The sequence below is a fragment of the Bufo gargarizans genome, chromosome 1 (genome assembly GCF_014858855.1).
Source record: "Bufo gargarizans isolate SCDJY-AF-19 chromosome 1, ASM1485885v1, whole genome shotgun sequence".
Taxonomy (NCBI): Eukaryota; Metazoa; Chordata; class Amphibia; order Anura; family Bufonidae; genus Bufo; species Bufo gargarizans.
Window position 1 is genome coordinate 658,022,057 of NC_058080.1, and position 26,687 is coordinate 658,048,743.

Consider the following 26,687-nt stretch of genomic DNA (forward strand, 5'->3'; position numbering starts at 1 on the left):
GAAGCTGTCACACCAAGTGCATTTAACCAGCAATAGTCTGTTCATTTTTTGGCCATATCCCAGTCTAATTCTGTCACTAAATCCATACCGGGCACCCAGCGCCTAAATACTAGGCCTCAAATTTATATCCAGCTAAATCTGTCCCTAGTGCTGTAGCTGGGCGAGTTATTTAGTGTCCGTTCAAGCACATTTCTTGTTCTGGGTTGAAATACAATTCCCAATTTAGCAATTTCATAATTTAGTGGTTCCTGCTATATCAGAGCTCTTTGAATCTATCCCAAAAAGGGTATATAATATTGAAGGTGCACATAGGGTCATTCAGAATAACTTCACACACACGCTACTGTGTATTTCCAAGTCTAATTCTGTCACTAAATCCATACCGGTGACCCAGCGCCTAAATACTAGGCCTCAAATTTAATTCCCTCTAAATCTCTCGTTACCCACCGCTGTACTGTTGTTGCTGGGCAAGATATTTAGTGTCCGTCAAAGCACATTTTTTGTTCTGGGTTGAAGTACAATTCCCAATTTAGCAATTTCATAATTTAGTGGTTTCTGCTATATCAGAGCTATTTGAAATCTATCCCCAAAAGGGTATATAATATTGAAGGTGCACATAGGGTCATTCAGAATAACTTCAACACACACCCGCTACTGGTATTTCCCAGTCTAATTCTGTCACTAAACCCATACCTGTCACCCAGCGCCTAAATACTAGGCCTCAAATTTAAATCCCTCTAAATCTCTCGTTACCGTTGTCCTGTTGTAGCTGGGAAAGTTATTTAGTGCCCGTCAAAGCACATTTTTTGTTCTGGGGTGAAGTACAATTCCCAATTTAGCAATTTCATAATTTAGTGGTTCCTGCTATATCAGAGCTATTTGAAATCTATCCCAAAAAGGGTATATAATATTGAAGGTGCACATAGGGTCATTCAGAATAACTTCACACACACCCGCTACTGTGTATTTCCAAGTCTAATTCTGTCACTAAATCCATACCGGTGACCCAGCGCCTAAATACTAGGCCTCAAATTTAATTCCCTCTAAATCTCTCGTTACCCACCGCTGTACTGTTGTTGCTGGGCAAGATATTTAGTGTCCGTCAAAGCACATTTTTGTTCTGGGTTGAAGTACAATTCCCAATTTAGCAATTTCATAATTTAGTGGTTTCTGCTATATCAGAGCTATTTGAAATCTATCCCTAAAAGGGTATATAATATTGAAGGTGCACATAGGGTCATTCAGAATAACTTCACACACACCCGCTACTGTGTATTTCCAAGTCTAATTCTGTCACTAAACCCATACCTGTCACCCAGCGCCTAAATACTAGGCCTCAAATTTATATCCAGCTAAATCTGTCCCTAGTGCTGTAGCTGGGCGAGTTATTTAGTGTCCGTTCAAGCACATTTCTTGTTCTGGGTTGAATTACAATTCCCAATTTAGCAATTTCATAATTTAGTGGTTCCTGCTATATCAGAGCTCTTTGAAATCTATCCCAAAAAGGGTATATAATATTGAAGGTGCACATAGGGTCATTCAGAATAACTTCACACACACCCGCTACTGTGTATTTCCAAGTCTAATTCTGTCACTAAATCCATACCGGTGACCCAGCGCCTAAATACTAGGCCTCAAATTTAATTCCCTCTAAATCTCTCGTTACCCACCGCTGTACTGTTGTTGCTGGGCTAGATATTTAGTGTCCGTCAAAGCACATTTTTTGTTCTGGGTTGAAGTACAATTCCCAATTTAGCAATTTCATAATTTAGTGGTTCTGCTATATCAGAGCTATTTGAAATCTATCCCAAAAAGGGTATATAATATTGAAGGTGCACATAGGGTCATTCAGAATAACTTCACACACACCCGCTACTGTGTATTTCCAAGTCTAATTCTGTCACTAAACCCATACCTGTCACCCAGCGCCTAAATACTAGGCCTCAAATTTAAATCCCTCTAAATCTCTCGTTACCGTTGTCCTGTTGTAGCTGGGAAAGTTATTTAGTGCCCGTCAAAGCACATTTTTTGTTCTGGGTTGAAGTACAATTCCCAATTTAGCAATTTCATAATTTAGTGGTTCCTGCTATATCAGAGCTATTTGAAATCTATCCCAAAAAGGGTATATAATATTGAAGGTGCACATAGGGTCATTCAGAATAACTTCACACACACCCGCTACTGTGTATTTCCAAGTCTAATTCTGTCACTAAATCCATACCGGTGACCCAGCGCCTAAATACTAGGCCTCAAATTTAATTCCCTCTAAATCTCTCGTTACCCACCGCTGTACTGTTGTTGCTGGGCAAGATATTTAGTGTCCGTCAAAGCACATTTTTTGTTCTGGGTTGAAGTACAATTCCCAATTTAGCAATTTCATAATTTAGTGGTTTCTGCTATATCAGAGCTATTTGAAATCTATCCCTAAAAGGGTATATAATATTGAAGGTGCACATAGGGTCATTCAGAATAACTTCACACACACCCGCTACTGTGTATTTCCAAGTCTAATTCTGTCACTAAACCCATACCTGTCACCCAGCGCCTAAATACTAGGCCTCAAATTTAAATCCCTCTAAATCTCTCGTTACCGTTGTCCTGTTGTAGCTGGGAAAGTTATTTAGTGCCCGTCAAAGCACATTTTTTGTTCTGGGTTGAAGTACAATTCCCAATTTAGCAATTTCATAATTTAGTGGTTCCTGCTATATCAGAGCTATTTGAAATCTATCCCAAAAAGGGTATATAATATTGAAGGTGCACATAGGGTCATTCAGAATAACTTCACACACACCCGCTACTGTGTATTTCCAAGTCTAATTCTGTCACTAAATCCATACCGGTGACCCAGCGCCTAAATACTAGGCCTCAAATTTAATTCCCTCTAAATCTCTCGTTACCCACCGTTGTACTGTTGTTGCTGGGCAAGATATTTAGTGTCCGTCAAAGCACATTTTTTGTTCTGGGTTGAAGTACAATTCCCAATTTAGCAATTTCATAATTTAGTGGTTCTGCTATATCAGAGCTATTTGAAATCTATCCCTAAAAGGGTATATAATATTGAAGGTGCACATTGGGTCATTCAGAATAACTTCACACACACCCGCTACTGTGTATTTCCAAGTCTAATTCTGTCACTAAACCCATACCTGTCACCCAGCGCCTAAATACTAGGCCTCAAATTTAAATCCCTCTAAATCTCTCGTTACCGTTGTCCTGTTGTAGCTGGGAAAGTTATTTAGTGCCCGTCAAAGCACATTTTTTGTTCTGGGTTGAAGTACAATTCCCAATTTAGCAATTTCATAATTTAGTGGTTCCTGCTATATCAGAGCTATTTGAAATCTATCCCAAAAAGGGTATATAATATTGAAGGTGCACATTGGGTCATTCAGAATAACTTCACACACACGCTTCTGTGCATTTCCAAGTCTAATTCTGTCACTAAATCCATACCGGTGACCCAGCGCCTAAATACTAGGCCTCAAATTTAATTCCCTCTAAATCTCTCGGTACCCACCGCTGTACTGTTGTTGCTGGGCAAGATATTTAGTGTCCGTCAAAGCACATTTTTTGTTCTGGGTTGAAGTACAATTCCCAATTTAGCAATTTCATAATTTAGTGGTTTCTGCTATATCAGAGCTATTTGAAATCTATCCCTAAAAGGGTATATAATATTGAAGGTGCACATAGGGTCATTCAGAATAACTTCACACACACCCGCTACTGTGTATTTCCAAGTCTAATTCTGTCACTAAATCCATACCGGTGACCCAGCGCCTAAATACTAGGCCTCAAATTTAATTCCCTCTAAATCTCTCGTTACCCACCGCTGTACTGTTGTTGCTGGGCAAGATATTTAGTGTCCGTCAAAGCACATTTTTTGTTCTGGGTTGAAGTACAATTCCCAATTTAGCAATTTCATAATTTAGTGGTTTCTGCTATATCAGAGCTATTTGAAATCTATCCCTAAAAGGGTATATAATATTCAAGGTGCACATTGGGTCATTCAGAATAACTTCACACACACACGCTTCTGTGCATTTCCAAGTCTAATTCTGTCACTAAATCCATACCGGTCACCCAGCGCCTAAATACTAGGCCTCAAATTTATATCCCGCTGAATTTGAATACAATACATTGGGCCAAATAATATATTTGTTGTTGTGGTGAACCATAACAATGAGAAAAACATCTAGTAAGGGACGCGGACGTGGACATGGTCGTGGTGGTGTTAGTGGACCCTCTGGTGCTGGGAGAGGACGTGGCCGTTCTGCCACATCCACACGTCCTAGTGTACCAACTACCTCAGGTCCCAGTAGCCGCCAGAATTTACAGCGATATATGGTGGGGCCCAATGCCGTTCTAAGGATGGTAAGGCCTGAGCAGGTACAGGCATTAGTCAATTGGGTGGCCGACAGTGGATCCAGCACGTTCACATTATCTCCCACCCAGTCTTCTGCAGAAAGCGCACAGATGGCGCCTGAAAACCAACCCCATCAGTCTGTCACATCACCCCCATGCATACCAGGGAAACTGTCTCAGCCTCAAGTTATGCAGCAGTCTCTTATGCTGTTTGAAGACTCCGCTGGCAGGGTTTCCCAAGGGCATCCACCTAGCCCTTCCCCAGCGGTGAAAGACATAGAATGCACTGACGCACAACCACTTATGTTTCCTGATGATGAGGACATGGGAATACCACCTCAGCATGTCTCTGATGATGACGAAACACAGGTGCCAACTGCTGCGTCTTTCTGCAGTGTGCAGACTGAACAGGAGGTCAGGGATCAAGACTGGGTGGAAGACGATGCAGGGGACGATGAGGTCCTAGACCCCACATGGAATGAAGGTCGTGCCACTGACTTTCACAGTTCGGAGGAAGAGGCAGTGGTGAGACCGAGCCAACAGCGTAGCAAAAGAGGGAGCAGTGGGCAAAAGCAGAACACCCGCCGCCAAGAGACTCCGCCTGCTACTGACCGCCGCCATCTGGGACCGAGCACCCCAAAGGCAGCTTCAAGGAGTTCCCTGGCATGGCACTTCTTCAAACAATGTGCTGACGACAAGACCCGAGTGGTTTGCACGCTGTGCCATCAGAGCCTGAAGCGAGGCATTAACGTTCTGAACCTGAGCACAACCTGCATGACCAGGCACCTGCATGCAAAGCATGAACTGCAGTGGAGTAAACACCTTAAAACCAAGGAAGTCACTCAGGCTCCCCCTGCTACCTCTTCTGCTGCTGCCGCCTCGGCCTATTCTGCTGCTGCCGCCTCGGCCTCTTCCTCCGCCTCTGGAGGAACGTTGGCACCTGCCGCCCAGCAAACAGGGGATGTACCACCAACACCACCACCACCACCTCCGTCACCAAGCGTCTCAACCATGTCACACGCCAGCGTTCAGCTCTCCATCTCACAAACATTTGATAGAAAGCGTAAATTCCCACCTAGCCACCCTCGATCCCTGGCCCTGAATGCCAGCATTTCTAAACTACTGGCCTATGAAATGCTGTCATTTAGGCTGGTGGACACAGACAGCTTCAAACAGCTCATGTCGCTTGCTGTCCCACAGTATGTTGTTCCCAGCCGGCACTACTTCTCCAAGAGAGCCGTGCCTTCCCTGCACAACCAAGTATCCCATAAAATCAAGTGTGCACTGCGCAACGCCATCTGTAGCAAGGTCCACCTAACCACAGATACGTGGACCAGTAAGCACGGCCAGGGACGCTATATCTCCCTAACTGCACACTGGGTAAATGTAGTGGCAGCTGGGCCCCAGGCGGAGAGCTGTTTGGCGCACGTCCTTCCGCCGCCAAGGATCGCAGGGCAACATTCTTTGCCTCCTGTTGCCACCTCCTCCTTCTCGGCTTCCTCCTCCTCTTCTTCCACCTGCTCATCCAGTCAGCCACACACCTTCACCACCAACTTCAGCACAGCCCGGGGTAAACGTCAGCAGGCCATTCTGAAACTCATATGTTTGGGGGACAGGCCCCACACCGCACAGGAGTTGTGGCGGGGTATAGAGCAACAGACCGACGAGTGGTTGCTGCCGGTGAGCCTCAAGCCCGGCCTGGTGGTGTGTGATAATGGGCGAAATCTCGTTGCAGCTCTGGGACTAGCCAATTTGACGCACATCCCTTGCTTGGCGCATGTGCTGAATTTGGTGGTGCAGAAGTTCATTCACAACTACCCCGACATGTCAGAGCTGCTGCATAAAGTGCGGGCCGTCTGTTCGCGCTTCCGGCGTTCACATCCTGCTGCTGCTCGCCTGTCTGCGCTACAGCGTAACTTCGGCCTTCCCGCTCACCGCCTCATATGCGACGTGCCCACCAGGTGGAACTCCACCTTGCACATGCTGGACAGACTGTGCGGGCAGCAGCAGGCCATAGTGGAGTTTCAGCTGCAGCACGCACGGGTCAGTCGCACTACAGAACAGCACCACTTCACCACCAATGACTGGGCCTCCATGCGAGACCTGTGTGCCCTGTTGCGCTGTTTCGAGTACTCCACCAACATGGCCAGTGGCGATGACACCGTTATCAGCGTTACAATACCACTTCTATGTCTCCTTGAGAAAACACTTAGGGCGATGATGGAAGAGGAGGTGGCCCAGGAGGAGGAGGAGGAGGAGGAGGAAGAGGGGTCATTTTTAGCACTTTCAGGCCAGTCTCTTCGAAGTGACTCAGAGGGAGGTTTTTGGCAACAGCAGAGGCCAGGTACAAATGTGGCCAGCCAGGGCCCACTACTGGAGGACGAGGAGGACGAGGATGAGGAGGAGGTGGAGGAGGATGAGGATGAAGCATGGTCACAGCGGGGTGGCACCCAACGCAGCTCGGGTCCATCACTGGTGCGTGGCTGGGGGGAAAGGCAGGACGATGACGATACGCCTCCCACAGAGGACAGCTTGTCCTTATCCCTGGGCAGCCTGGCACACATGAGCGACTACATGCTGCAGTGCCTGCGCAACGACAGCAGAGTTGCCCACATTTTAACCTGTGCGGACTACTGGGTTGCCACCCTGCTGGATCCACGCTACAAAGACAATGTGCCCACCTTACTTCCTGCACTGGAGCGTGATAGGAAGATGCGCGAGTACAAGCGCACGTTGGTAGACACGCTACTGAGAGCATTCCCAAATGTCACAGGGGAACAAGTGGAAGCCCAAGGCCAAGGCAGAGGAGGAGCAAGAGGTCGCCAAGGCAGCTGTGTCACGGCCAGCTCCTCTGAGGGCAGGGTTAGCATGGCAGAGATGTGGAAAACTTTTGTCAACACGCCACAGCTAACTGCACCACCACCTGATACGCAACGTGTTAGCAGGAGGCAACATTTCACTAACATGGTGGAACAGTACGTGTGCACACCCCTCCACGTACTGACTGATGGTTCGGCCCCATTCAACTTCTGGGTCTCTAAATTGTCCACGTGGCCAGAGCTAGCCTTTTATGCCTTGGAGGTGCTGGCCTGCCCGGCAGCCAGCGTTTTGTCTGAACGTGTATTCAGCACGGCAGGGGGCGTCATTACAGACAAACGCAGCCGCCTGTCTACAGCCAATGTGGACAAGCTGACGTTCATAAAAATGAACCAGGCATGGATCCCACAGGACCTGTCCGTCCCTTGTCCAGATTAGACATTAACTACCTCCCCATAACCATATATTATTGGACTCCAGGGCACTTCCTCATTCAATCCTATTTTTATTTTCATTTTACCATTATATTGCGAGGCTACCCAAAGTTGAATGAACCTCTCCTCTGCCTGTGTGCTAGGCCTAAATATATGCCAATGGACTGTTGCAGTGGTGGGTGACGTGAAGCCTCATTCTCTGCTATGACATGCAGACTGATTCTCTGCTGACATGAAGCCAGATCCTCTGTTACGGGAGCTCTCTCCTCTGCCTGGGTGCTGGGCCTAAATTTATGACAATTGACTGTTGCAGTGGTGGGTGACGTGAAGCCTGATTCTCTGCTATGATATGAAGACTGATTCTCTGCTGACATGAAGCCAGATTGTCTGTTACGGGACCTTTCTCCTCTGCCTGGGTTCTGGGCCTAAATTTATGAAAATTGACTGTTGCAGTGGTGGGTGACGTGAAGCCTGATTCTCTGCTATGATATGAAGACTGATTCTCTGCTGACATGAAGCCAGATTGTCTGTTACGGGACCTTTCTCCTCTGCCTGGGTTCTGGGCCTAAATTTATGAAAATTGACTCTTACAGTGGTGGGTGACGTGAAGCCTGATTCTCTGCTATGATATGAAGACTGATTCTCTGCTGACATGAAGCCAGATTCTCTGTTACGGGACCTCTCTCCTCTGCCTGGGTGCTGGGCCTAAATTTATGACAATGGACTGTTGCAGTGGTGGCTGACGTGAAGCCTGATTCTCTGCTATGACATGCAGACTGATTCTCTGCTGTCATGAAGCCAGATTGTCTGTTACGGGACCTCTCTGCTCTGCCTGTGTGCTAGGCCTAAATATATGCCAATGGACTGTTGCAGTGGTGGCTGACGTGAAGCCTCATTCTCTGCTATGACATGCAGACTAATTCTCTGCTGACATGAAGCCAGATTGTCTGTTACGGGACCTCTCTCCTCTGCCTGGGTGCTGGGCCTAAATTTATGACAATGGACTGTTGCAGTGGTGGCTGACGTGAAGCCTGATTCTCTGCTATGACATGCAGACTAATTCTCTGCTGACATGAAGCCAGATTGTCTGTTACGGGACCTCTCTCCTCTGCCTGGGTGCTGGGCCTAAATATATGCCAATGGACTGTTGCAGTGGTGGCTGACGTGAAGCCTCATTCTCTGCTATGACATGCAGACTAATTCTCTGCTGTCATGAAGCCAGATTGTCTGTTACGGGACCTCTCTGCTCTGCCTGTGTGCTAGGCCTAAATATATGCCAATGGACTGTTGCAGTGGTGGGTGACGTGAAGCCTCATTCTCTGCTATGACATGCAGACTGATTCTCTGCTGACATGAAGCCAGATTGTCTGTTACGGGACCTCTCTGCTCTGCCTGTGTGCTAGGCCTAAATATATGCCAATGGACTGTTGCAGTGGTGGGTGACGTGAAGCCTCATTCTCTGCTATGACATGCAGACTGATTCTCTGCTGACATGAAGCCAGATTGTCTGTTACGGGACCTCTCTGCTCTGCCTGTGTGCTAGGCCTAAATATATGCCAATGGACTGTTGCAGTGGTGGGTGACGTGAAGCCTCATTCTCTGCTATGACATGCAGACTGATTCTCTGCTGACATGAAGCCAGATTGTCTGTTACGGGACCTCTCTGCTCTGCCTGTGTGCTAGGCCTAAATATATGCCAATGGACTGTTGCAGTGGTGGGTGACGTGAAGCCTCATTCTCTGCTATGACATGCAGACTGATTCTCTGCTGACATGAAGCCAGATCCTCTGTTACGGGAGCTCTCTCCTCTGCCTGGGTGCTGGGCCTAAATTTATGACAATTGACTGTTGCAGTGGTGGGTGACGTGAAGCCTGATTCTCTGCTATGATATGAAGACTGATTCTCTGCTGACATGAAGCCAGATTGTCTGTTACGGGACCTTTCTCCTCTGCCTGGGTTCTGGGCCTAAATTTATGAAAATTGACTCTTACAGTGGTGGGTGACGTGAAGCCTGATTCTCTGCTATGATATGAAGACTGATTCTCTGCTGACATGAAGCCAGATTCTCTGTTACGGGACCTCTCTCCTCTGCCTGGGTGCTGGGTAGTGTTGAGCGCGAATATTCGAAAAGCAAATTTTTTTCGCGAATATCGCAACTTCGCGATTTCGCGAATATTTCGAATATAGTGCTATATATTCGTAAAAACGAATATTCGTTTTTTGTTTCCCCCCCCCCCCCACAAAATTACAGTACACATATAATTGATTGTTTCCCAAAGGTCCAACAGCTCAGATCTTACTCACATTGCCTAGAAAGTGATTGAGGCGCGAATCTTCGTAAGGCGATTTTATTAGCGCACATGCGAATATCGGCACGTCCCAGAACAGAGGCAAAGGGCTTTGCATTCATACATTAGTGAATTGAGTTGCGAATCTTCGTAAGGCGATTTTATTAGCGCACATGCGAATATCTACACTTGTCCCAGAACAGAGGCAAAGGGCTTTGCATTCATACATTAGTGATTGAATTGAGCTGCGAATCTTCGTAAGGCGATTTTATTAACGCAAATGCAAATATCTACACTTGTCCCCAGAACAGAGAGGCAAAGGCCTGTGCATTCATATAGTATAGCACCATATTCGCGAATACGTAGAACTTCGTAAAATTCGATTTACGAATATTCGTATTTTTTATTTTACTTTCCACCTTACAGATTACATTGATCTGTACTCTGTCAACTACTGTCATCACCCCCCACTGTATCTCGATTGATTCCCAAAAGTCTCACATTCCCTAGAAAGTGATTGAGGTGCGAATCTTCGTAAGGCGATTTTATTAGCGCACATGCGAATATCTACACTTGTCCCAGAACAGAGGCAAAGGGCATTGCATTCATACATTAGTGATTGAATTGAGTTGCGAATCTTCGTAAGGCGATTTCATTAGCGCACATGTGAATTTTGCATAGCATATGTATTATGCGATAATTCGAATTATCGCATATGCGAAATAATAACGAATTTGAATAATCGCGAATATTTTACGAATATTCTTTCGAATATTCACAAAATTTCGCGAATTCGAATATGGGACATGCCGCTCAACACTAGTGCTGGGCCTAAATTTATGACAATGGACTGTTGCAGTGGTGGGTGACGTGAAGCCTGATTCTCTGCTATGACATGCAGACTGATTCTCTGCTGACATGAAGCCAGATTGTCTGTTACGGGACCTCTCTCCTCTGCCTGGGTGCTGGGCCTAAATATATGCCAATGGACTGTTGCAGTGGTGGCTGACGTGAAGCCTCATTCTCTGCTATGACATGCAGACTAATTCTCTGCTGACATGAAGACAGATTCTCTGTTACGGGACCTCTCTCCTCTGCCTGGGTGCCGGGGCCTAAATATCTGAGAATGGACTGTTCCAGTGGTGGCTGACGTGAAGCCTCATTCTCTGCTATGACATGCAGACTAATTCTCTGCTGACATGAAGACAGATTCTCTGTTACGGGACCTCCCTCCTCTGCCTGGGTGCTGGGCCTAAATATATGCCAATGGACTGTTGCAGTGGTGGCTGACGTGAAGCCTCATTCTCTGCTATGACATGCAGACTAATTCTCTGCTGACATGAAGACAGATTCTCTGTTACGGGACCTCCCTCCTCTGCCTGGGTGCTGGGCCTAAATATATGCCAATGGACTGTTGCAGTGGTGGCTGACGTGAAGCCTCATTCTCTGCTATGACATGCAGACTGATTCTCTGCTGACATGAAGCCAGATTCTCTGTTACGGGACCTCTCTCCTCTGCCTGTGTGTGTGCTGGGCCTAAATATATGCCAATGGACTGTTGCAGTGGTGGCTGACGTGAAGCCTCATTCTCTGCTATGACATGCAGACTGATTCTCTGCTGACATGAAGCCAGATTCTCTGTTACGGGACCTCTCTCCTCTGCCTGTGTGTGTGCTGGGCCTAAATATATGCCAATGGACTGTTGCAGTGGTGGCTGACGTGAAGCCTCATTCTCTGCTATGACATGCAGACTAATTCTCTGCTGACATGAAGACAGATTCTCTGTTACGGGACCTCCCTCCTCTGCCTGGGTGCTGGGCCTAAATATATGCCAATGGACTGTTGCAGTGGTGGCTGACGTGAAGCCTCATTCTCTGCTATGACATGCAGACTGATTCTCTGCTGACATGAAGCCAGATTCTCTGTTACGGGACCTCTCTCCTCTGCCTGTGTGTGTGCTGGGCCTAAATATATGCCAATGGACTGTTGCAGTGGTGGCTGACGTGAAGCCTCATTCTCTGCTATGACATGCAGACTGATTCTCTGCTGACATGAAGCCAGATTCTCTGTTACGGGACCTCTCTCCTCTGCCTGTGTGTGTGCTGGGCCTAAATATATGCCAATGGACTGTTGCAGTGGTGGCTGACGTGAAGCCTCATTCTCTGCTATGACATGCAGACTAATTCTCTGCTGACATGAAGACAGATTCTCTGTTACGGGACCTCCCTCCTCTGCCTGGGTGCTGGGCCTAAATATATGCCAATGGACTGTTGCAGTGGTGGCTGACGTGAAGCCTCATTCTCTGCTATGACATGCAGACTAATTCTCTGCTGACATGAAGACAGATTCTCTGTTACGGGACCTCCCTCCTCTGCCTGGGTGCTGGGCCTAAATATATGCCAATGGACTGTTGCAGTGGTGGCTGACGTGAAGCCTCATTCTCTGCTATGACATGCAGACTAATTCTCTGCTGACATGAAGACAGATTCTCTGTTACGGGACCTCTCTCCTCTGCCTGGGTGCCGGGGCCTAAATATCTGAGAATGGACTGTTCCAGTGGTGGGTGACGGGAAGCCAGATTCTCTGCTATGGAACCTCTCTCCAATTGATTTTGGTTAATTTTTATTTATTTAATTTTTATTTTAATTCATTTCCCTATCCACATTTGTTTGCAGGGGATTTACCTACATGTTGCTGCCTTTTGCAGCCCTCTAGCTCTTTCCTGGGCTGTTTTACAGCCTTTTTAGTGCCGAAAAGTTCGGGTCCCCATTGACTTCAATGGGGTTCGGGTTCGGGACGAAGTTCGGATCGGGTTCGGATCCCGAACCCGAACATTTCCGGGATGTTCGGCCGAACTTCTCGAACCCGAACATCCAGGTGTTCGCTCAACTCTAGCTATAATGCCTTAAATAAACGTTTCTTCATATCAAGAAGGTTAGTGCCGGTCCTTCTTCACTATATACTAGTGGGACGCCTTCCCTGGACGCGTGTACCACGAGCAAACCGCAGTGCCAACCCATTTTCTTCAATAGTTTTCACACTGTCCGTGAACGTCATTTGTTAAAGGGGTATTCCCATGTCAGACAATGGGAGCATATTGCCAGGCTATTTTCGGCAGCTCTATAGAAATGAATGGAGGGTGGCCGCGCATGCTCGGTGCGCCCTCTTTCACTTTGCTGGCTTAGTTTATGAGATAGCTGCGGGTCCCATCCTACCTATATTCCCCCATTGTCTGAGATGGGAATACCGCTTCAAGATAGAAGTGGTAGTATGAGATCTGCATAGTGTGATATTTTCTGTTATGTCCTATAAGTACATTATTCAGATTGAAGTGATTTTACTGAATTGGTTCTTTCAATACTTTTTCCATTTGTTTTCGGCAGGAGAGCTATGATAGAATGAAAGCATTAGTAACTGAACTGCAGGAAAAGGCGGAAAAGATAAGGCTTGGTAAGTGACCACAATCTACCTGAAGGTGAAGAAACTAAAGGTTTATTGGAACTGTGTCACCAAAAATTTTATTAACCAGGTAGCGACATGTGTTTTTTTTTTTTCTAATCTCATTTTATTTTCTGATATACCGATTTTTTTATTTTTTTTATTCTATTTTCTGAACATTATTTTGCGGCGGCCATCTTTCCTGAGCTGTTCCTAACAGCATTTACAAAGCTTTAAAAATAATCTAGACACCCCAGAAGGGTGTCTGTGTCTCCCGTTTCCTCTGCCTCTCCGCAACCTCCCAGAGAGTCTCACTCCGACGTGTCTTGCTTGGAAGAGGCATGTTCCGAGGAGAGGTTTTCAGATGCAGATTTTGTCTCTCATGAGGGTTAGTCTTCAAAACAGTCCTCCATGGTGGACAATCTCCTTACAGCGGTTATAGAGACCTTACAGATTAAGGACTCCACACCCTCATCGTCCGGCTCAAGTTTTTTCCTTCAGGCGGACCCGTCGCTTGCCCAAAGTTTCCCCAACTACCAGGATTTTGATTCCTCTCTTTCCAAGGAGTAGAATTTACCTGATCCTACGTTTTTGCCTTACTAAAACGCTTTAGACTTCCTTGACGAAAAAGTGGTCGTCCTCACCTATAGTTGACCCGCCAGTATCCCGCTTGGCAAAATATACCACTTTGCTGTTGGCAGATGGGGCTGCTTTCTCTGATATCAGAGATAAAAAAATTGGAATCTTTCGCAAAATTATCCTTTGCAGCAGTGGGCACAGCACTGCGACGGGTTTTTGCCTCTACATGGGTGAGCAAAGCTATGGGTGAGTGGGCAAACAATCTACGTCAGGGTCTCTCCTCGGGGGACACCTCGGAGGAACTTTCCGATATTGCCCTGCAGCTCTCCCATGCCAGTGCGTATATTTGTGAAGCCTCTCTGGATGAGGCTAATGGCCCGCTCGTCAGCCTTTTTGGTGGCTATTTGCCGTACCCTATAGCTCTCCTGCTGGGTGGCAGATAATGCTTCAAAGTGGACCCTGACGGCCCTCCCCTTTACCTGCAGCAGACTTTTTGGCAAACACCTGGACGAGATCATTTCTGATGCTACAGGTGGTAAGAGCACTCATTTACCACAAAACAGGGTTCGTTTCAACAAGTCAAAAAAGCATAGACCTCTTTTTCGCCCCTTTCATATTTTTTCCAACAAGTCTGCCACGGATCAGAAGCGCAAGCCTTCCTTCAAACCTCGCCCTTCCTGTCCCCGTCAACAAGGCTCCAAGTCCTATACCCCCAAAACCTCTTCTGCATGACGTGTAGCTTCCAGCGCCCTCTGATCGGGTGGACGGCCGTCTTCATCTGTTTCGTCATGTTTGGTTGGCTCGCGTCTCGGATGCCTGAGTAAGAGAAGTCATCTCGGAGGGTTACAAACTGGAAATCGGGTCCCCCACCCCATCCCGTTTTTTTTCGTTAGTCTCCCCCGACCTCTCCCTCTGCCGCGAATTCCTTTTTTCAGGCTATCCACACACTTTTGTGGCAGGGAGTGATCGTCTCGATTCCTGCACAAGACCGTTGTTTTCACTTGTTCTACTCCAATCTCTTTGTGGTCCCCAAAAAAGAGGGGACGTGCCATCCCATTCTGGACCTTAGAGCACTCTACCACTTCCTTCGGCTCTGCCGCTTCGGATGGAGTCCCTGAGATCACTCATTGCGTCCATGAAACCGGGGGAGTACCTGTCCTCGATAGACATCAAGGACGCTTATCAAGTCCCAATCTGCGTCAGTCACCAAAAATTTCTCCAGTTCGTATTGGGTCCCTTTCACGGCCATCCCATTTTGTGGCCTTCCCGTTCGGCCTGGCCACGGCTGCCAGAGTCTTTACGAAGGTTCTGGCGGCAGTCATGGTCCTGCTCCATGTTATAGTGGCAATTCCATACTTGGACCATATCCTGATAAAGGGTCCGTCATTCCAGGCAATGGAGGACAGCCTGCGCGTAGTCCTGGACACCCTGGAATGCTTCGGATGGACCCTGAACCGGCAAAATTCATGTCTTTATCCATCTAAACGGCTAACCTTTTTGGGCATGTTACTCGACACCTTTCACGCCAAGGTACTTTTGTCTCCGGAGAAGCTATCCACTCTCCGTCTTTTGATTGTCCCCTTCTTGTTGCGTCCCCGTCTTCTTCCCATTCGTCACTGCATGCGTGCTTTGGATCCCATGGTCTCTGCCTTTAAAGCAGTTCCCTATGCTCAGGACTCTTCAGCGAGGCATTCTAACCAGTTCGGACCGTTCTCCAGCCTCCTTGGATCGGCTCATACATCTCCTGCCCCGACCCGCCGGGCCCTCACGTGATGGTTGGTTTTCCCGATGGCTGACATCGGGGCACTTTTTCCTATCTCCTATCTCTCTCTGCTTCGTTGGATCCACCATCTCCGGGGACGCCCATTTCAAGTCCAGACTGACAACTCCACGGCTGTGGCGTACCTCAATCACCAGGGCGACACCCGGAGCCCAGCATTCATGGCGGAAATAGCTCTGATTCTCAGCTGGGTGGAGAGCCATGTTCCAGCGCTGTCAGCAGTTCACATCTCCGACGTTGACAACTGGATCGCCGACTTCCTCAGCAGGGAGCTTCTCGATCCTGGCGAATTTGTTCTTCACCTGCAAGTTTTTCCAGCCAACTGCCAGTGATGGAGTTGGCTGGGCGTGGATCTCATGGCCTCCCGCTTCAACTACAAGGCCGAAAACTTTGTCGGGCGGTGCCACGATCCCATGGTACAACGCTCTAGTGATTCCATGGATTCAGTTCATGTTTCCTTCCCTCCTCTTCCCCTCATTCCGCGTTTCCTCCGGAAAATCAGGTCCGAAGGTATGCCCGTCATTCTTGTGGCCCTCGATTGATCGCACAGAGTATGGCACGCATCTCTAGTTACCCTCCTCGCCAACGAACCCTGGCGTCTTCCCCTTCGGGAGGACCTCGTGTTGCAGGGACCAATCTTCCACCCGAATTTAGAGTCTCTACATTTAACGGCATGGCTGTTGAATCCGCCGTACTTAGTGCTCGGGGTTTCTCGGATGCTTTTGTCCAGACCATGATTCGTGCCAGAAAGCTGTCGTCTTCCCGAATCTACCACCGGACCTGGAAGTCCTACTTTAGTCTTTTCTGCAGTCGGGCATGGACTTGGGGCTGGCTCTCAGCTCCCTCAAAGTGCAAGTTTCGGCTCTTTCCATTCTTTTTCAGCTGAACTTGGCTTCACTTTCTGCGGTTCGGGCCTTTCTGCAGGGGGTTCCGCTTGCTATGCCCCCTTTCCGTCCTCCGTTGAATCCTTGAGATCTTAAATTAGTGCTCAGCGCTGTCCAGTTTTCACCGTTTGAGCCTTTGCAGCAGGTGTCGCTTTGCTTCCTGTCCTACAAGGTCTAGTGCTCCTTTGGACTTCAGTGGTCTAGAGAGCTTGTGGACTGGGGCGTTTGTCCGCAAGGCCGTCTTCTGACCTGTCCGACTCTGGGGATCCTGGGACTTATTCCCATCACGGCCATCCCGCTAAACGGGCCAGACCACCCTTCCCCAGAAGGGTGTCTGTGTCTCCCGTTTCCTCTGCCTCTCCGCAACCTCCCAGAGAGTCTCACTCCGACGTGTCTTGCTTGGAAGAGGCATGTTCCGAGGAGAGGTTTTCAGATGCAGATTTTGTCTCTCATGAGGGTTAGTCTTCAAAACAGTCCTCCATGGTGGACAATCTCCTTACAGCGGTTATAGAGACCTTACAGATTAAGGACTCCACACCCTCATCGTCCGGCTCAAGTTTTTTCCTTCAGGCGGACCCGTCGCTTGCCCAAAGTTTCCCCAACTACCAGGATTTTGATTCCTCTCTTTCCAAGGAGTAGAATTTACCTGATCCTACGTTTTTGCCTTACTAAAACGCTTTAGACTTCCTTGACGAAAAAGTGGTCGTCCTCACCTATAGTTGACCCGCCAGTATCCCGCTTGGCAAAATATACCACTTTGCTGTTGGCAGATGGGGCTGCTTTCTCTGATATCAGAGATAAAAAAATTGGAATCTTTCGCAAAATTATCCTTTGCAGCAGTGGGCACAGCACTGCGACGGGTTTTTGCCTCTACATGGGTGAGCAAAGCTATGGGTGAGTGGGCAAACAATCTACGTCAGGGTCTCTCCTCGGGGGACACCTCGGAGGAACTTTCCGATATTGCCCTGCAGCTCTCCCATGCCAGTGCGTATATTTGTGAAGCCTCTCTGGATGAGGCTAATGGCCCGCTCGTCAGCCTTTTTGGTGGCTATTTGCCGTACCCTATAGCTCTCCTGCTGGGTGGCAGATAATGCTTCAAAGTGGACCCTGACGGCCCTCCCCTTTACCTGCAGCAGACTTTTTGGCAAACACCTGGACGAGATCATTTCTGATGCTACAGGTGGTAAGAGCACTCATTTACCACAAAACAGGGTTCGTTTCAACAAGTCAAAAAAGCATAGACCTCTTTTTCGCCCCTTTCATATTTTTTCCAACAAGTCTGCCACGGATCAGAAGCGCAAGCCTTCCTTCAAACCTCGCCCTTCCTGTCCCCGTCAACAAGGCTCCAAGTCCTATACCCCCAAAACCTCTTCTGCATGACGTGTAGCTTCCAGCGCCCTCTGATCGGGTGGACGGCCGTCTTCATCTGTTTCGTCATGTTTGGTTGGCTCGCGTCTCGGATGCCTGAGTAAGAGAAGTCATCTCGGAGGGTTACAAACTGGAAATCGGGTCCCCCACCCCATCCCGTTTTTTTTCGTTAGTCTCCCCCGACCTCTCCCTCTGCCGCGAATTCCTTTTTTCAGGCTATCCACACACTTTTGTGGCAGGGAGTGATCGTCTCGATTCCTGCACAAGACCGTTGTTTTCACTTGTTCTACTCCAATCTCTTTGTGGTCCCCAAAAAAGAGGGGACGTGCCATCCCATTCTGGAACTTAGAGCACTCTACCACTTCCTTCGGCTCTGCCGCTTCGGATGGAGTCCCTGAGATCACTCATTGCGTCCATGAAACCGGGGGAGTACCTGTCCTCGATAGACATCAAGGACGCTTATCAAGTCCCAATCTGCGTCAGTCACCAAAAATTTCTCCAGTTCGTATTGGGTCCCTTTCACGGCCATCCCATTTTGTGGCCTTCCCGTTCGGCCTGGCCACGGCTGCCAGAGTCTTTACGAAGGTTCTGGCGGCAGTCATGGTCCTGCTCCATGTTATAGTGGCAATTCCATACTTGGACCATATCCTGATAAAGGGTCCGTCATTCCAGGCAATGGAGGACAGCCTGCGCGTAGTCCTGGACACCCTGGAATGCTTCGGATGGACCCTGAACCGGCAAAATTCATGTCTTTATCCATCTAAACGGCTAACCTTTTTGGGCATGTTACTCGACACCTTTCACGCCAAGGTACTTTTGTCCCCGGAGAAGCTATCCACTCTCCGTCTTTTGATTGTCCCCTTCTTGTTGCGTCCCCGTCTTCTTCCCATTCGTCACTGCATGCGTGCTTTGGATCCCATGGTCTCTGCCTTTAAAGCAGTTCCCTATGCTCAGGACTCTTCAGCGAGGCATTCTAACCAGTTCGGACCGTTCTCCAGCCTCCTTGGATCGGCTCATACATCTCCTGCCCCGACCCGCCGGGCCCTCACGTGATGGTTGGTTTTCCCGATGGCTGACATCGGGGCACTTTTTCCTATCTCCTATCTCTCTCTGCTTCGTTGGATCCACCATCTCCGGGGACGCCCATTTCAAGTCCAGACTGACAAGCTCCACGGCTGTGGCGTACCTCAATCACCAGGGCGACACCCGGAGCCCAGCATTCATGGCGGAAATAGCTCTGATTCTCAGCTGGGTGGAGAGCCATGTTCCAGCGCTGTCAGCAGTTCACATCTCCGACGTTGACAACTGGATCGCCGACTTCCTCAGCAGGGAGCTTCTCGATCCTGGCGAATTTGTTCTTCACCTGCAAGTTTTTCCAGCCAACTGCCAGTGATGGAGTTGGCTGGGCGTGGATCTCATGGCCTCCCGCTTCAACTACAAGGCCGAAAACTTTGTCGGGCGGTGCCACGATCCCATGGTACAACGCTCTAGTGATTCCATGGATTCAGTTCATGTTTCCTTCCCTCCTCTTCCCCTCATTCCGCGTTTCCTCCGGAAAATCAGGTCCGAAGGTATGCCCGTCATTCTTGTGGCCCTCGATTGATCGCACAGAGTATGGCACGCATCTCTAGTTACCCTCCTCGCCAACGAACCCTGGCGTCTTCCCCTTCGGGAGGACCTCGTGTTGCAGGGACCAATCTTCCACCCGAATTTAGAGTCTCTACATTTAACGGCATGGCTGTTGAATCCGCCGTACTTAGTGCTCGGGGTTTCTCGGATGCTTTTGTCCAGACCATGATTCGTGCCAGAAAGCTGTCGTCTTCCCGAATCTACCACCGGACCTGGAAGTCCTACTTTAGTCTTTTCTGCAGTCGGGCATGGACTTGGGGCTGGCTCTCAGCTCCCTCAAAGTGCAAGTTTCGGCTCTTTCCATTCTTTTTCAGCTGAACTTGGCTTCACTTTCTGCGGTTCGGGCCTTTCTGCAGGGGGTTCCGCTTGCTATGCCCCCTTTCCGTCCTCCGTTGAATCCTTGAGATCTTAAATTAGTGCTCAGCGCTGTCCAGTTTTCACCGTTTGAGCCTTTGCAGCAGGTGTCGCTTTGCTTCCTGTCCTACAAGGTCTAGTGCTCCTTTGGACTTCAGTGGTCTAGAGAGCTTGTGGACACAAGGCGCATGTCACAACCGGATGTTTAGGTACAATCAGATTTATTGTAGGAAAACGCGTTTTTGGGGTTCAGAGGACCCCTTTTTCAAGTCTGAAGCGCTTCAGCAAGTGAATGAGCTGGAGCGCTGCCGCCCGGTCCTTGCACGTGGTGCGTACGATCGCGCTCCAGCTCATTAACTTGCTGCAGTGCTTCAGACTTGAAATAGGGGTCCTCTGAACCCCAAAACGCGTTGTCCTACAATAAATCTGATTGTACCTAAACATCCGGTTGTGACATGCGCCTTGTGTCCACAAGCTCTCTAGACCACTAAAGTCCAGAGAAGCACTACTACTAGTCCCAGTGTCCACCTGAAAGGCGGCTTGGCCCCCGCCCAAGGTGTTATCTCGGACACAGTCGGCGGCACCAACCAGTCATTTGCTGTATTTCTCTCTTAGCGTGTCTTTATTGTAGTTGCACCCAATTCGGTGCAACTCCAACAGGTGAGCAGATTTGACTCGCCTTGATTTAGAGGACACTGTCTTGCCTCTCCATACTCACCCTATGAGCGCCTTCTCTTCCTCTGGTCATTTTTTACTGTCCTACAAGGTGGCCTTTTTGGTGGCAATCAATTCCATCGTAGGGTGTCGGAACTCGCAGCTCTTTCCTTTCGGTCGCCCTTCCTAATCCTCCATCAGGACAAAGTAGTCCTTCGCCCTGTTCAGTCCTTCCTTCCTTTTGTCCTGCCCTGTCTCATCCTTGTGAGCAGTCGCTCCACACTCTGAATTTGGTTCGCATCTATCTGTCCCAGACGTCATCTTTCTGACGGACGGATTTCCTGTTCGTCATTCCAGAGGGGCCGAGACTAGGGCTGGCTGCGTCTAAAACTTCCCGATGGATTTGTTTGGCCATTGTGGAAGCGTACCGCGTCAGTGACCGGGCCCCACCCTTCCGGGTTACTGCTCATTCTGCTCGGGCAGTGGGGGAGTCTTTGGCAGTATATCATGGGGCTTCGGCCCTTCAGGTATGCAAGGCGGCTACCTGATCGTTTTTGCTCACCTTTTTTCAAATTTTACAGAGTACACACCTTTGCGTCTTCTGATGCCTCTCTGGCGGTTCTCTGATTGGCCTGAGGGTTCTTGTTTATGCCCACCCTTGGAACTGCTCTTTAACGTCCCATGGTCAAGCCTGTGCCCCCCAACGATACGGATGAGAAAACTAGATTTTTGTATATGCCGTTAAATCTGTTTCTCTTCCATTCATTGGTGGACACAGCTCCCGCCCGTTCTCTCTTTTACGGACCTTTTCTGGCCTGTGTGGTTCTGGGTTTGTACTTAGTTTGGCCTTCCTGTTTTTTTTTCTTGCTTCTACTGCTTTTGCACTAACTGATTTAGCTTAGTCCCTGTAGGAAGGGTATAGCTGGAGGGAGGAGCTCACACTTTTGTGATTAGTGTGCCTTTTGTGATTAGCGCCTCCTAGTGGCAACAGCTGTACCCCATGGTCAAGCCTGTGTCCCCCAATGAATAGAAGAGAAACAGATTTTACGGTAAGTACAAAAATCTACTTATTGAGATGGAAAATTAAAAATAACATAACCAAAAATTCTTTCAATTTGTTAAACATAAAATCAAATGGCATGTCTACATAGATGAATTAGGGCCCGCTTACATGGGCCAGCATACAAGAAAATGATCTGGAACAAACCGTTCCCAATAATTGCCCACTCCTTAGCTGGATTCCCTTGCAGCAATTATCCCTGCTGAGTAGAGGTGAATGATCATTAATACGCTCATTCATCCCCGTACACCCTATTTAGGCAGGGCAGCGTGCTGCGTACAAACAAGGATTTTAGGTGCCGAATGAAAGATGAGATCACCTAATGAACTTGACAGGTGATTGGCAGCACATTTACACAGGCAATTATCAGGACTGAGGGTTCATACAAACACTTCTCCCTTTTAAGTTGTCTGAATCCTCAACCTGTGTAATAGGGCTCAGCTGACCAAACACTAGAACCTGTTCCTCCTGACTCCCCTGCCCCACGTACACATGTACGACTGGCTTGGTCAATTGTGCACATGTTCTCATTAGGGAGAGGGGAGAAAGCCTCTGCCAGAATCCTGAGTTGAACTTCTTCATGCTCGATTTTTATGTCCTGACCACTGCCATAGGTACAGGAGATTTGGGATACTACCTTTCTTCCAAAGACAATGCCATACCTGTCCCCAGTTCAGCTCTATGTATTCCAGTGGAGCTGAGCTGTAATACCAGTCGTTTACGGAAGAAAGCGGCCAAGAAAAAACCTTGAGTAAACTCTTTAGGCTGAGTTTCCATGCTCCGTTTCTTTGAATCGATTTTTGAAGCCAGAGCCAGGAGTCGATTTTCAGCCTTAGGGCTCATGCGTACGGCCCTTGCTGTTTTTGTGGTCCGCAAAACATGGATACCGGCCATGTGTGTTCCGCATTTGGCAGAACAGATCGTCCTGCCCTCTATAGAACGGTCCTATTCTTGTCCGTAAAATGGACAAGAATAGGACATGTTCTATTCTTTTATGTGGCTGCAGGACAGCACACGTGTGCTGTCCGCATTTTTTTTTTTGCGGCTCAATTGAAGTGAATGAGTCTGCATCTGGATGCGGCCCAAAAATACCAGTACATTCGTGTGCATTAGCCCTTAAAGGGTTTCTGTCAACAGGAAATTCCCTGTTAAACCAGACACAATGCCTTGTAGAGCTAGCTCAGCTGGATGTAATGATAGCTCTCACTTTGCGATGCTTTGCTGCATTTCAGAGCAAAAGTAGTTTTAATCCATATGCAAATGAGCAGTTAAGCACACTGAGGGCGGGGCCAAGTCACTCTGCCACCATTGCTCCTCCTCCTCCTTCTGCCAGCTCCTCCCTCTCCTTTATGGACAGGGCCAGGCAAGAGGATTGCACAGTAACCTGGTTCATCCAATCGAGGAGACCACGCTCCCGGACCACATTCTGCCTTGTGTGAAATTAGCTTTAGTAGTCCCATTAAGAATCACTCTGATCAGACTCGTTTATAGATAAGATAAATAAAATAAAATAATCTTTAGGTTTATTATGTGAAACTGAGGTGAGATTAAAACATCCATAAAGCCTTCTGTATATATGAGTGTCACCAGTAGGTAGAGTTAAGTTATAGCCCAGAGTTACAGCACTTGTCGAAAACTGTAAAAAATAAATAAATGTTTTTTTTATGTTTTACAGGAGGAGGAGAAAAGGCCAGAACTCTCCATACCTCTAGAGGGAAACTTCTCCCTAGGGAAAGAATCGACAGACTTATAGATCCTGGGTACAAAGCTTTACTCTTGGAATCGTGATTTTATTATGATTGATCAGTTTATCATATACTGATGACGCAGTGATATACCCTGCGGGACTCTCCTGGTGAATTCTAATGCTGTGATTATTTTGGTGCAAGTTATAGTATAATCTTCAAATCCACATGTAGCAGACAAACCAACATGGAAAAGAATTGTTTCAAATCTGCACGGACATGGCTTGGAGTTTCACAGCTGATATTCACCCATTAAAGAGCTTGTCCAACTTTATTTATATTTTTTTATATTGTAGAGATATGCCCACTGCTTAAAAGAGTTTTCCAAGATTTTTATACTGATGACCTATCCTATCCAATAGTGTCTGATCAGAGGGGGTTCGACTCCCAAGATACCCATCGATCATCTTTTCATCTCACCAAGCACAGCGCTGTATATTGTATAGTGGCTGTGCTTGGTATTGCACTCAGCCCTATTCACTGTAATGGGGCTGAGCTGCGCCTAGGCCATGTGACCAATGAACGTGTCGTCCTAGAGAAAGCAGAGCGAAGGCTGCGGTGCTCACAGGAGCTCCGCTGCCTTCTCAAACCGCTGATTAGCAGGGGTCACGTCTGTTAGACCCCCTAACGATCATATACTGATGACCAATCCTGAGGATAGGTCATCAGTAACACTATCTCGGGAAAACCCCTTTAAGAGAGAGTATTTAAAATGTGTGAAGTTTGACAACCCATTTAAATGTATCGGGTGAAAGTCATGGTGAGTCTGCAAATAAAATCCATGGAAAAATCCATATGCAAGACAAAATTCTACCACAAGTGTACTCAGCTGTACCGTTATATGACTCATTATCACTCTTTGTGGTTGTAAAACCCACAATATAGTTATCAATAACAAATTAAATTTTTACACAATTTTGTGGGTTTTTCGATTGACTAAATACAGTCAGAAAATGTTACTGGCTGTTTATTCCCCCCCCCCCCCCCCGTTAATTAGGCAATTGGCAATTTTTTTCCACCTCCCTCTGGATAATCCCTGATAGCGTTTCAAATTGCAACCTTTAGGCCCCTTTCTTACAAGCGAGTTCCTTGCATTGGACCACAGTGTGTGTCAGCTGAGAGCTCCCGTCCTGACCTCCCAGCATTGACAGGTCGCATAGTTCTGGAATGTATTGAATAACACTGACAGCATTATGGCAGTATGTCTTGCTAATATGTTAAGAATATAAATGTACCTCGCTGAGTTCGCTAATTGCATGCATATTTTGCCAAGCACATGGCGGGAGAGTTGGGGCACCCTCATATTTAAATTTTTTTTATATTCTGCCAGTTCCACAGGTGGGGATGGTTGCTCTGCAGAAGTTCATCTAATGTGAACAAGCACCTTGAAGGGGTTGTCTCACTTCAGCAAATGGCATTTATTATGTAGAGATAATACAAAGCAATTTCCAGGGGTTGTGACCACAGTGTACTCCAGCAGCAGTGGCTATGCTTGCTCACTAAAGGTCTCTCTCTGGTGGGCAGGACCATGGGAGCTTACATAGGCATGCATACGCAGCAGCTCCCGTCCTGCCCACCTCGTATCTGCGCTCCAGCGATAGCCGTGACCCCTGGATATGAGCAGTGTGTAATGTGATGGAATGTGTTCTAGCAGACCTAACTTTTTAATTTTTCTTCAAATTTTTTTAGTTTATTTAGCGGGATTAGTTGTTGGTTTTTTAGGTACCATTTGGGGTTTTATAGTGTATTAAATAACGTATTTTATTTTTAGGGGGAAAGATAAAAAAAAACTCTTTTGTGGAATTTTTTTATGGTGTCCACTGTGTGGTAAAAATAGTAATTTTATTGTGTGAGTCAGTACCACATTTCTATATATTTACATTTTTTTTTCTCTCCTTTTGCAGCCTGTGAGCTCTGCAGCTGCTCCCTCATTCTCCTCCACACTGAAGAGGAGGGGGATGTTGGGGGGGTCTGCTTTAGCTGCTCATATCTCTGGTTTGGTACCAGCTAGATATGGTCTTTTTATTGTTTGAAAGCTGACATTCCAAGCTTTCAGACAATAACAGAATGACAGCAATACATTCAGTACAGGGGAAGATATCACTGATAGAAATCGGGATGCTGTGAATGCAGCTGAAAGTGAAAGTAAAAGCAGATTTTACCCGCGATTACTCCCGACTCAATTTCTAACAGTGATTTCTCCTCTGTTGCTTGGACTAATGCTGTCATTTTGGTCTTGGAATGTCAAATTTCAAAACAAGACCAGTTGCATGTGATCCACAGCCAATTCCATATCATATTGTTCTGCTGTAATTTACATCCCAGGTGGATGTATCCTAAAGGGGGTTGCCTGTTGAAGACAACCCCATTCATATATAGATGTGATGTTGTGTGTGTGCTGGCAGCTGGACCTTATGTGAGCCAGAACAGAGAGCCTCTCCTGGCAGACTTGAGCTATCCTTGTGGTCCATGGACATCCGTCTGAACGCTTGCCATGCAGTACTGCTGCTCCCAGCTGAACCAGAAGTGATGGACTGCGGTCACGTTTGTGATGAGACAACCCCTTTAAGTAGACGGATGGCAAGAGCTGCATAGTTTTCTGCACTGTTCTGACACTTTTTTTATTTTTTTATTTGGAGATCTGATGGATCCATTAAGTCAGGCCGCTCTGTCCGGCATTTCATGAAATTGTCAGCTTTATTTTTGTTTCCCTCTGCAATAGCGCCACTCTTATGCATGGGCAGTGTCTGGTATTGCAGCTAAGCTCCATTCACTTGACTACATTCCCTCACAATGTGACTTTTCTATTAGGTCTCCTTTTCTGGAATTCTCTCAGTTTGCCGGTTACCAGTTGTATGGTAATGAAGAGGTTCCTGCTGGAGGTCTCATCACAGGCATTGGCCGTATATCTGGGTAAGTGGATTCCATCTAAACAGACTAATAAGAAAATATGGTTTAATCTAATATATAAAGCTGAGTGTATGTATGTATGTCCGCTAAAGGAAACCGCACCGTCGCATTTACAATTGCAAAATTTTGCACAGCTGTCTCCTGTGACTCGGGGAACGTCATAGACTATGTTTTGAGTGGAAATTTTCACCCTGCCCTTTCCAATTTTTACCAAAAAATACGCTTGGTAATCTAACCGCCAAACTATTGGAGCCGTTGGGCTGTTGTGGCTGTTAGCCTGGATAGTCATCAGGTTGCATATAGCAACCAATCACAGCTCAGCTTCTATTTTGCTACAGGTCATTAATATGAGCTCTGATTGATTGTTATAGGCAATGAAGGACATGCT

At 47.4% G+C, this 26,687-nt stretch overlaps 1 protein-coding gene across 1 annotated transcript in view; it reads left to right on the forward strand.

Moving 5' to 3' along the window:
• Positions 1 to 26,687, forward strand: part of MCCC2 (methylcrotonyl-CoA carboxylase subunit 2) — a 159,627-nt gene that overhangs the window by 6,425 nt on the left and 126,515 nt on the right. The window contains exons 2-4 of the mRNA XM_044276046.1: positions 13,282 to 13,348; positions 23,320 to 23,404; positions 26,201 to 26,302. Coding sequence (XP_044131981.1) covers positions 13,282 to 13,348; positions 23,320 to 23,404; positions 26,201 to 26,302 — 254 coding nt within the window. The remainder of the gene's footprint in view (positions 1 to 13,281; positions 13,349 to 23,319; positions 23,405 to 26,200; positions 26,303 to 26,687) is intronic.